This window comes from Hemibagrus wyckioides, linkage group LG05 (genome assembly GCF_019097595.1).
Source record: "Hemibagrus wyckioides isolate EC202008001 linkage group LG05, SWU_Hwy_1.0, whole genome shotgun sequence".
In the NCBI taxonomy this organism is placed as follows: domain Eukaryota; kingdom Metazoa; phylum Chordata; class Actinopteri; order Siluriformes; family Bagridae; genus Hemibagrus; species Hemibagrus wyckioides.
Window position 1 is genome coordinate 5,715,868 of NC_080714.1, and position 12,083 is coordinate 5,727,950.

General features: G+C 41.7%; 1 protein-coding gene across 3 annotated transcripts; it reads right to left on the minus strand.

The window, feature by feature from the left end:
* Positions 1-591: 591 nt before the first annotated feature.
* On the minus strand, positions 592-10,817 carry entpd4 (ectonucleoside triphosphate diphosphohydrolase 4). Of its 3 annotated transcripts, none has more exons than XM_058390351.1 (13): positions 10,640-10,816; positions 9,318-9,432; positions 8,296-8,490; positions 7,975-8,180; positions 6,863-7,013; positions 6,674-6,777; positions 6,537-6,596; positions 4,865-5,019; positions 4,029-4,195; positions 3,526-3,850; positions 3,344-3,429; positions 3,079-3,240; positions 592-2,870 (listed from the first exon to the last, which is right to left on the minus strand). In XM_058390351.1, the coding sequence occupies exons 2-13, from the start codon at positions 9,323-9,325 to the stop codon at positions 2,639-2,641; spliced, it is 1,851 nt and encodes a 616-aa protein (XP_058246334.1). In that variant the 5' UTR covers positions 9,326-9,432; positions 10,640-10,816; the 3' UTR covers positions 592-2,638. The 3 variants fall into 3 exon arrangements, with proteins under 3 accessions (XP_058246334.1, XP_058246335.1, XP_058246336.1); XM_058390352.1 differs by having other exon boundaries at positions 4,889-5,019; positions 10,640-10,815; XM_058390353.1 differs by lacking the exon at positions 9,318-9,432 and having other exon boundaries at positions 10,640-10,817.
* Positions 10,818-12,083: the final 1,266 nt, after the last annotated feature.

A 12,083-nucleotide genomic window follows, 5' to 3' on the forward strand; every position in this document is an offset into this window, starting at 1 on the left:
GATTAACAGTGACGTGGTGTGATGAACGTTTCCAAAAACAGATCTCTTATGACTGAAGAGGTAAAGAATCAAGTGCAGACAGGAATGGGTGGAGAAAGGGGTCAGGAGTTCTGTGTGATATCGGCGAGAATCAAGAGTGGTGAGACCGGCCATGCTGTATGGTTTAGAGGCAGTGTCACTGAGGAAGAGACAGGAGTCAGAGCTGGAGGTAGTAGAGCTGAAGATGTTGAGGTTCTCTTTGGGAGTGACACGGTTGGACAGGATCAGGAACGAGTACATCAGAGGGACGGCTCATGTTGGACGTCTGGGGGACAGAGTTATGGAGGCCAGATTAAGATGGTTTGGACATGTTCAGAGGAGGGAGAGTGAGTGTATTGGTAGGAGAATGTTGGACATGGAGCTGCCAGGCAGGAGGCAAAGAGGAGGTATATGGATTTAATAAATGAGGATATGAAGCTAGTGGGTGCAAGTGTTGAGGATGCAGAAGATAGGGATATGTGGAGAGAGATGATTTGCTGTGATTCGATTTGACTGGAAGTGTGTGTTTTGTCTTTTATCTCAAAGGCCACAGAAGAGCAATAAAGACACTGAAAAAATCAAGTTTTGGTTTAATCGTCAGAAGTTAACAACATGTCCGGGAGAAGCGTTTTCCACATGCACATTAAAGATTTGGCTTGTGAACGACCTTTAGAAACGTGATGCCAGGGTTTTTTTTTATTTGTAGGGTTATGCACATCATACCAGGATCGATGGCTTCTGAAGGCAGGGTTTGGAATGATTGTAAACACTGTGAATAAGGGCTTTCTGTCTTTTTACTCATAAGTTAAGGTAAGCAGTAAAAATGCAAAGAGATTTGATTCTATGAAAAATCTGTCTCCATGAGAAAAAAAATGAAAGCTGTTCTCTGATCACGTGTTTAAATCATTCTAAATCCACTACATTTGTCTTCACACACACACACACACACGCGCGCGCGCGCGCGCGCATACCCACGTGGCCACATCACTCTAGAAACCCCTGGCATCTGAGTGCAACTCTATACGGGGAAAGGAAATATCTGTGTGTTCTTTTTCACATAAATATTGCACTGCTTCTTTCCATACTTCTATTGAGACTGAAAAATGTACACCCATCATTGAATTACTATTAAATAACTCCTTAAAAAAAAAGAAAAGAAAAGAAAAAGAATTACAAGACTGGCACGAAATACAGCATTAAAGAAAGAAAAGAAAAGAAAAAAAAAAGGAAAGCTGCTAAAACACTGAGCTAATAAAGCTAGAAAAGGACCGCTCCCTGGTTTCCTGTCCAAGAGTCCAAGGAGAGAATCAAATAAATAGTAATACAGTGTCCTCTACAAAACAGTTCAAATACTATTACCGTGACTAGTACTCTCAATACCGCATTCACACACGGACGTACACCGGTTATTCGTACGCGTTTCTTTCTGAAGGGAATGAATTAAAGGTGAGGAGGATGATCACGTGAGTTAATTTCGGATTTGCAAAAAAGTCAAAGGGGAAAATGTAAAAAACGTGATGGAGTGTGAAGTCTGTGTGACTTTGTAGGTGAAGGTTGTATTTATCAAATGTATTTCTGAAAAATAAGAATTAAAAAAAATAACACAGACTCATTACCTTTCTGTCCTCTGGGTGATCAGCAAATACTTCTCATAAACAGAATCATGATCTAGAGTTATTATTACAAATCATGACTGCTGGAAAAAAAACAAATTTCAGTAGCTGGTTAGCTCAACACCAAGCCTCACACAGTGCCGAAGACTTTAACAAACTATTGGCTTTGTATTGCAATCAGCTGATCAAATTTAACCCCAGCTCCTCAATTCTAAACACCTCTGACATGACAAAATCAAGCTCTATAAACTGGCCATGATATGAATATAATGCTATGCCTCCTCTACAATTTGTCCAAATTACACAAGGCTGTGGGGCAGCTGACATTTATCCTGTCAGAGAGAAAATAAGGCCCTGTCCTGATTACAAGGATATTTTCCAAAACATAGGCTTTGGACTTCTGTTTAAATCATTGTGATGGTGTTTTCCTACATTTCACCTTCTTTACCAATTACATGCTCTTGAGGCAAGTTTTTGATACACTACTGCCACCTACTGGGTTGTTCTGAAAACGGAGGTGTAAAAATATCTGTAGAAATGTGGACAGGGCCTCTGATCAATGGCGTGAGAGTGTACACTGAAAACTCATGCTAACCTCACATTCAGCACTTTTCACATTAACAATGTTTAAAGGCAGCAGATGTTCGTCTTTCACTTTCTGAGCTTCGTAGCCGAACCGAACGGGTGACTTCCTGCCTGGAAGGCACTCTGGAGCAGTGGCAATGAAGAACGATTGCACTGAAAAGCTGTTTCCACTGGGCTTTCAACCATTCATGGTTATTTAATCAACATAAGAATGAATGAGGATCGTTCCTAAATGTAGGGGGGCCTGGGAAGAAAGAGAGGTCAAAATTCAGTCTAGACCAGCACTTTAGAAATCATGAAGGATGGATGGCCCAAAAAAAAAAAAAGCTCCTCCTTCATGTGGGATTTCCGGGACTCAGACTCTACAACATATAAATAAAAAAAGTTCAAGTGCCTTCCCAGCTATTTGATGTGTTCATGTCCTATAAGGTGACAGGAAGGTCTTTAGAGCCTAGCCCTTCCTCCAGCCATTGGACAGAAGGGCCTCTGTTCAGAGCCGCTCTGCGGTGGATGCGTCTCAGGCGGAGCAGGTACAGCATGATAGAAAGGAGCACCACCATGAAGCAGGCAAGGAAGAGATAATGATTGTTCATGAACGTGAAGCCACGATGCCAGTGTGAGTGTGAGCCCCTCAGACTCTCCTGCTGGATGTCCCTGATATTACAAAAGAAGAAGAAAAGATATTATTTCATTATCTTTGACTATACCAAATAAGGGTATATTATCTGTTTACTGTTCCAAATATTTGTCTTGCTCAGGATGAACAAATTTTATGTTAATTAATCTGTGGTCTTTCTTTGGCCCACTAGCTTCTTATCTGACCTCTCGCCTTGCACCCTTCACCCTAATGATGCAGCAGTACCTTAGAGGTAGGAAGCGTGTGCGGTACAAAATGGCTCCCAGAGTCCACTGCACCTCTTTTTCGTAGACAAGCAGAGCCGTTTTAAGGTTCTCATAGCCCACAGGGAAGGAGAACCCGGAATGGAACACCTCATACACCCATGCTGATTTAAAACACTGGTACCTGTGGAGAGGGGGAGAGGGCAAGTCTATCTTTAGTTCTTTAAGCGCTTGTTATGGCTATATAATTATTATAACATGTGAATGGAAATGGTGTTAGAACATACTTCAGCCTGTGCAAGTCTGCGTGAGAGGCATAAAGGCCACGGTCAAAACGTTCTCTCAAAATCCTCCACTGGGTAGCGCAGTAGTCCTGCAAAAGTCGATCAAAATTTGTTCACAAAAATCCCACTGCAGGATTAACTAGTCTAGATCCTAAAGAACTGATATTCAAGTACAAGGACACTACCTTTGCAGCATTGGCATATTTGGAGGAGTTGTAATCTCCGCCCATGCGCAGCACATCCTCCGTGCAGTAATAAAACTCGGAGAAGCCATAGAACTGGCTGTTGCGGAAGTTGATGGGGGCCTGGTAGACGCCGTTCAGAGAGGTGCTGGTCTCGTTGGTGCGGTTGAGGAAGGGCTGCAGCTGCAGACGACACTGTTCGAAATCTCCAGTCCCGCGCAGGTGTAGCTTCTGACCGGTGGGTCCCACCTCGTCCTGGAGGTCCGAGGGCAGGCACGGGTCGAGGACAGGGGAGTCGGGGGTCTCACCACGATGCTGATCCAGCAGTCTAAAACACACACACACACAAGAGAAAAAAGACAGGAAATACTATATTACTAAACTAAACCACAAATCCTTTTAATATTTAAAAGAAATGAATGTTCCTTCCTTCCTCAATGCATTCAAGAAGTGAAACAAAAACTTCAAAAGGCAGATATCAAAAAAGTGACCCATGTTATTTTTACTTGTTTTGGAGGCGAGTGTTGCTGATGAGGTTTTCCTCGTATCTCTGGCGTGCTGCATTTCCACCAAACCCCAGGAATGTCGAAACATATACACGGTAGACATGTTCAGTACGATGAGCGTCGCAGCCGAGGTTAAACTCCGCCAGCAAATTCTTCGCCACCTCTTCCTGTCAATACACATGAAACCACAAACACAGGCAATCAGACACACATGAGCTTGCCACATGGTACGTAAAGGAAAAGAAATCATCATCATCATCATCATCATCATCATCATCATCATCTACCATTCAAATGATGTTAATTCATGCACACTACAAGCCGAAAGTGCCAAGCACTGACATTAATAAGCACACGTTGGGAAACTGCTGTGTTTTTCGTGTTAACACTGTGAAACTAGACATCTTTTAAACATTGAGGATAAAGCATGGAAAGCAAACTCATCTTGCCCCCCAGCCAGGAGAAATGCATAAAAAGCTGTAAAAGTACATGAAAGGAACAACCTGCTCCTAGACGATCAGATGTTTTAGTCAAACACCAGCCTGTTAGTGAAAAAACAATGTGAAATAAAGCAAATTTGCAGCCAAAGTTCAAAATCAAAACACACTGCAAACTGTCATAAGGCTGATCATTTTTTCGGGAAAATAATTATGCCTTATACACCATCACCACACGGCACACTGATTGCAACCCTAAGCCTCAGATCTACAGGCCTTCTCACTCCACAGGAAAGGGCAAGATATGATAACCAAGAACCAGAGAGATAAGAGGAAAGCATGTCAGTGACCAAACCCGAGCTTTTGGCTTTAAGAATGGAAATTGTTGTAGATAATAACCTGTTTTTGGGAAGCAAAGCTTACAGTTTTGGGCACTTCGTATGCTATCTGAGTGGAGACACCGCCCATGTCCAACACTCCGGCCGTGCGTCTGCGCACCAACGTCTCCTGCTGGTCTCCGCCTGGAACCTGCACCTCCACCACTTCATCGTCATCTGAGAAGAAACCATGAAGAAGACGTTTATTAGTAACATCCAAGTTATAGCACAGTGAAATTCTTTTCTTTGCATATCCCAGCTTGTTATGAAGATGGGATCAGAGTGCAGGGTCAGCTAGGATACAGTACAGAAACCTGACCTTCTGATTAGTAACCCAGAGCCTTGCCTGCTGAGCCATGATATAAGTGCAAAGTTCATAAGAGATGGAAAAGTTTAGAAAGAGGAAATACTTTCTAAACTAGAAGGCCAAGTCAAGCAGCAGTTATGGAGGCCAAGTACCAACACCAGTAAATTTGGACATCTTATGGTATATGTATAATATATTAAATGCAATTACAACTGAAATGGCACGAAGGCTTCTTTTACACAGCACAATTATATAAACTACTAAACTAATGCTTACTAAAATGTTATAGGAAACATGCTTACAAAGCTGGAACCCTTCCCATCAAGACAACAGGTAAATTTTCCAAAGCCACTACTGAATATTTACATAGATCTCAGTGAACCAATGACCGAGCATCATCTGCCTACAAATTAAAATACCTCTCTAAAGACTATGTTAATGTGATCCTTAACTTTTTTTTGTTTGATATATCAGAATACAGACACCATGCCAAATTAGAAATGGTGGTACGAGCAATTGAACTGAGCCAAAGTTCATTAGTATGTGTAGTAGTAATAAAGCCTGTAATCAGCCAGCTTATCAGTGACCAGCTAGAACATTTACAGATGTGGGAAAGACCATTCTGTGACATTAAAATCAAGCTGGTCTAAAATTATGCTTATAAACATTTGTCTAAAAATAAACTACGTGAAAAAAAGACAGCTGCAGAAGATGGCCTTGGAGGCAGGCAGCGTTCCCAGCACACTGTGCCAAGATAAGATGTGTTTCACAAACCAGTTTCAAGTCCAAGCTGGAAAATTATTTACATTGTAAGACTAGAGAGCACAGTGAATCTTTATGGGCTTCGCATGAGATGCAATTCTTCTTTGGTTCATAACCATGGAAAATCTTACACTCTGCGTCGTAGCCTAATAAAGGTTTCATTATAAATCCAATGTGCTGTTTGTATAGACTGGGAAGAAAATTGGGTTTTTATGGCAAAGATGTCTTAAGAATTTAGGTCAGGATCTGTGTGTCTAGAACCATCATCAGCGAGCGATGCCATCCATTCAATAGACAAATATTTATAGGTTTCAATTTCCCAATCAAAAACAAAATTAAAAAAAATCTTGATTTCATTTTCATCCAATTTTCTCACCTCCGTTTCCCACCATCTAGCCAGAGCTGCCTTCTTGCTCATCGAAACAGCATGCAAATCACCAAAATCAACAACACTGTCTCTATACCTTAATATTTGAAGGCTTATTTGCCATGCAAAGTCAGACGACACACAGCAGTTAAATAGAACTGGAAACGTCACAAGCTCTGTGTAGTGAAGTGCTTTCACCACAAATTAACATTCAAGTTTTCATCGCCTGGCCCCCTAACAACGAACAACCATACTCACCATCATCGACGTGGTTGAACCTTCCCAGCACAAAGTTAATCCCAATCCATGCATACACACCTATGAACAATGATAAACAGATCAGTGCTCTGAAGACATCATTAGCTGACTATTCAATTAATAACAAGTTGCCTCACCCTCCTGCTTTCCTGAAATGACTTCCACGTGCGAGTCGGAAAAGAGGAAGTTGAAATTCACAGGAATGTCAGTTCGCAAATCCTCAAGTAAAGCTTCCTGCTGACTAAAAGGCAAGACAAAGGATAAATGACACTTAGTTATCAGTTAAGGTGTGTTATTATTATTAACAGCAGCTAAACAGCAGGTACCTCTCAGGCAGAACCCTCATGCCTGCAGTGCACAGTATGTATAAAGGGGTTTCCTGGTGCTTGGCCTTGGGGATGTGTTCAGCAGCAAAGCTTAGTAGAGGGTACATGTAATCACTGGCTTTTCCTGGTGTTGTTGCATATTCAGAAATACCTGGAGGGAAAAAAAGGCCAGAAAATAAGAGATCAAACCTCTGTTACATTCATTACCTTTTCCCTTTTTCTTCCTGCCTTTACACTGCAAGTATATAGCTTATACAACTCAGTAAGTTTTGGGTTAAATCAATAAGATCAGGCAAATACAATATGTAATAAAAACAATCTTTACAAAAGCTGTACCTGTATACTCTACACTGTATAACGTACTAAGCATAATGTACAAAGATGATAAGAAACGTCACAAATATCATGTTTAAAATATATATGTACAGTAGAGCTTTCTAATAAGTGGCTTACAGGTTGTAAAAATATTCAGGTGTTGGCCATCTACAAATCTAACACCTTTAACTATGTGGACAAACTTTGGTGGACACTTGACCATCACACCCATATGGGCTTATTCCAGATTTAGTGGGTCTTCACCGTTATAATACCCTCCACTCTGTCGGGAAGCCTGTGGATGGAGCGTGGCTGTGGGGATTTGTGGTCATTCAGCCACAAGAGCATTAGTGAAGTAAGGCAGTGATATTGGATGACACAGAGGCCTGGAGTGCAGCCAGCTTTTCAGTTCTTTTCAAAGGTGTTTAGGTCAGGGGTCTGGATACTCAAGTTCGTCTATTACAACCTTGACCAATCATGTCTTCATGGAGCAAGATTTGTGTACAGGGGTATTGTCAGGCAACTAAGTGGCATAAGGCTCATGAAGGGCCACATACGGGTTTCATAGTCACATGTCCACACACTTTTGGCCAAATAGTGAGCGCACTAAAGTGCTGAAAACCTCTCCTGGACTATACCTGATTCTATATCTGTAATTTTTTTTAGCAAAGATCTCGCCATTATTTTCTGAAGTGACTCAATTTATCATCTTTTATAAATAATCACAATAAGTGATCTAAAGACAGTTTATTAAATGGTCAAGCTGTCCTGTTCTTCCACTTTATCCACACACAGACCTGGTTTGATTTTCATGACAACCGGCTTGCGGTTCTGGTCTCTCATTTGCCGGATGTCCAGCAGGTCGTGAGGGTTTCCGTTGTGGCGAGGCCAAGTGTACACAAACACGCGCGAGCCGCTGCTTCCACAGTCCACCACCACACCGTAGTTCAGATTGGGATTACTCGTGTCAGTGGCCTCCACATCTGTCACTCGTGACAAGCGCCTGGAAGTGAGAAGAACAGTATACAAATTATATCAGAATATCTATATCTATATATATAAACTCTCAGACATTGTGTGTTTATAAGAAGAATCACAACGTGTTAAATAAAACCAACCTATGATAGTGCTTGTTTTGGAGCCAGATGTTGTGGCCTTTGCCTGTGACCAGCAGCAGGTAGAAAAGACCAGCAACCACCACCACTGACCCGAGCACGAGGAGCTGCCTGAAGGAGGGGAGCATGAAGCGGGGAAACACGGCAGGAGAAAAACTGAAGTGCCATGATGCTGGAAACAAGCAGGAAATACTGATCCTGCAAATGAAAGGGATACAGAAAAAAAGCTGGTGTCATGGTCACTGCTGATTAATAAATAAAGAAAAACTGATGAGCCTGCATGATTCCTTTCATGCATTAAAGAAATGATGATCACAGCGCATTAATTTTATAGCCATAATCAAAATTAGATCAATACTTTCCTTTAAATTTACTCTAGACAGCCAAAAGTTTGTGGACACCTGAAAAATACACCCTCATGTGATTCTTCCTTAAATTGTTTGATGTCTTTGATTGCTGTACCATTATATTTCCCTTTACTGGAACTATAGGGACTGAACATGTTCAGGCATGACAATACCCCTGTGCTGAAGCCCTCGTTCAATACCAGTGCCTGACATTGCTGAATGAACACAGATCCCCACAGCCACGCTCCCAAAATCTAGTGGAATTTCTTTCCAGAAGAATGAAGCTTATTATAACAGCAAATGAGGTAATCAATCTGGAATGGGATGTTCAGCAAGCACACGAGTATGATGGTCAGGGGTGCACAAACTTTTGGCCCTGAAGTATCCTAAAACCTCTCCCAAAGCAGAAAACACTGACAACTCCTTAAAAAAAATATCCTGAGCAAACTTCACTATATCAACAATTGCACAAGTTTAGTAAACTGTTTATGTGGAAGTGACCGCCATACTGTTACTATAGAAACAACAACGCATTATATTTAACAAAGGCCTGCTGTTATAGGAAATTAATCAACACCAATTAGTCCAATCAGAATCGAGAATTCAATATAAATCATGGGATTTTTTAGTGAGCTTAGATTTTGAATCATGGTAACAGATGCTCTCTGATGGACCTACCTTCCCATTGTGTACTGTATCCACTGGCAATAATCAATGCAGGAGCCGAAAATTTCACACCTGTAAGGAGAGCTCCTCTGACCAGGAGTTCTCCTTCTGGACTGCCATCCTCAGCCTGACAAAGGAGAGGGAGAGGGAGAGAGTGAGACAGAGAGTGAGAGAGAGAGTGAGAGAGAGAGAGAGAGCGAGAGAGAGAGAGAGAGAGAGAGAGGAGAAGAAGAAGAAAGATAGAGAGTGTAGAAGAGAGTGTGAGAGAGAGATAAAAGGGAGAGATAGAGAGGAGAGAGAGAGAATGAGAGAGAGAGAGAGAGAGAGAGAGAGAGAGAGAGAGAGAACGAGTGAGAGGAAAAGAGAAAGAGAGATAGAGAACATCAGAGATAGTGAGAGAGAGAGGAGAAGGAGAATGTGTGTTAGAGCGAGAGAGAGAGCGAGAGAGAGAGGGAGTGTGTGTGTGTGTGTGTGTGTGTGTGTGTGTGAGAGAGAGAGAGAGAGAGAGAGAGGGAGGGAGTGTGTGTGTGTGTGTGTGTGTGTGAGAGAGAGAGAGAGAGAGAGAGAGATGACAGGAACAGCACCGCTGTTAGACTTGAACCTGTAATAAACTCCGCCACATGTGAAGAGAGACGTGGCAAAAACACACTATTGCTCACATGATCATGTTCCACGCGGAAGAACAGAGGAACATCACCTCAGCGCTAACATACGGCTCAGGCAGTATGTAAATTACACCTTTAAACACAAACACTGGGCTGATATTTAAATACAGGGAAGAACAAATAAGTTCTACATTTTACTAACAGACACACATCTGGCACCGCTGGAAAGGGGGGGGGGTCGGTTTTATATTAACAGTATGTATATAGAGTTTGAAGGCTTATTAATGTTCTTATTAGTTTAAATATCAGTATTTTATAGTACATAGCTTCTTACTTGTATGCTTGGCAGTAGGATATTCTTACTCTCCAGACTCTCTCAATCTAAATCAATTCATATTACACCAAACCTACCTTTCCTATACACCTTATTATAACGTTGTAAAATTGTGCCTGTTATAATAACGAGTTTATTAATAGCATATTACGATTTTAGTTCAACACAGTATTATATTTATATAACACTTGCCGTGAACAATTTCCCACAAAATCGAGGAAACGAAGCTAGCAAGCTGCTACCTTATTATTAATAATATTTATTTATAATATGATTTAAAAAAACAGACTAGAAGGTGGTCACTCTTGGTGCTCGATAAACATGTTTAAAGCGTTAGAGGTTAGCTTCCCATGCTAATGGTCTCGCGCTGAATTACGTAAACTTTAGTTACCCACCGTTGGCGAGATTAGCAGCAGCTAGGTGTTCCATCGCGGGAAAAGCTCTAGAGTCAGGGTCCGAATTGGTAAAACCCGGGTAGGAAACATTTAAAAAAAATCTAAACGAAAAGAGCAGTGAAATCCAGCACAGTTTCCGGCACCGCGGCTAAATCCTAATGCTAACGCTTTAACACCGGAGCCGACAAGACGCTCGTGCGTAGTCGAGTAGTTGTCCAATGCGCATGCGCCGTCGAGGAATCAACTTTATTGGCACCGAGCACGCGCCAACGGTTCAGCATGATGGGAGTATGAGTGAACGGTATAAAAGGATTTAACAACAAATGATCTGCGTCTTTCTTCATAAAATATATGTCTGCTGTTAAAGAGAATCAAGGGGGAAGGTGTACAAGACGGTGGTGAGACCAGCCATGCTCTATGGTTTAGAGGCAGTGTCACTGAGGAAGAGACAGGAGTCAGGGATGAAGATGTTGAGGTTCTCAGAGGGACAGCTCATGTTGGACGTTTTGGGGGACAAAGTTAGGAAGGCCAGATTAAGATGGTTTGGACATGTTCAGACGAGGGAGAGTGAATATATTGGTAGGACATGGAGGCAAAGAGGAAGGCCAAAGAGGAGGTACATGGATGTAATAAATGAGGATATGAAGCTAGTGGGTGCAAGTGTTGAGGATGCAGAAGATAGGGATAAGTGGAGAGAGACGATTTGCGGTAGGGAAAAGCCGAAAGAAGAAGAGTCTGCTGTTAAAGAAAAATAATCAACACTTTCAGACCAGAGTTAAGAATTCAACAGGACTTTGGTATAATAGTGATCTTGGTCATCTTCATTACAAGGAAAATATTATTTCAGACCAACATCTGTTAGCATCAGTATCAGATTTGCTGTTATATCTTAAGTCGGATTATTTTAAACCTGAACAGGAAATACACTGAATGGTACGAGGAAGAGAGGCTGGGGCTGATTTCTTTCTAACCCAGACTGTGCTCAGCCCATTGGACTTGAATTGATATTCTTAAAGGAGAAGTTCACTTCCAGAACAAAAATCTGCAAATAATTTCCTCGCCCCCTTGTCATTAAAGATGTTCGTGTCTTTCTTTCTTCAGTCGTAAAGAAGTGAGGAAAACATTTCAGGATTTTTCTTCATACAGTGGACTTCAGTGGTGCCCGTGAACTTCCATAATGCAGTTTAAATGCAGCTTCAACGATCCCAGCCCAGGAAGAAGGCTCTTATCTAGCCAAACCTTCGGTCATTTTATTCGAAAAATAAAAAAAATTGTATACTTTTTAACCACAAAAGCTCGTCTAGCACTAGCTGTGGGATGCGTGTCCGTGACGCTATGTACTACCCAAGCACGTCAAAAGGTCAGGTGTGACGTAGGCGGAGCTACAGACCCAGTGTTGACTATGCAAATGTTCGAAGACCAAGAAAGTGCATTTTAAACAAAA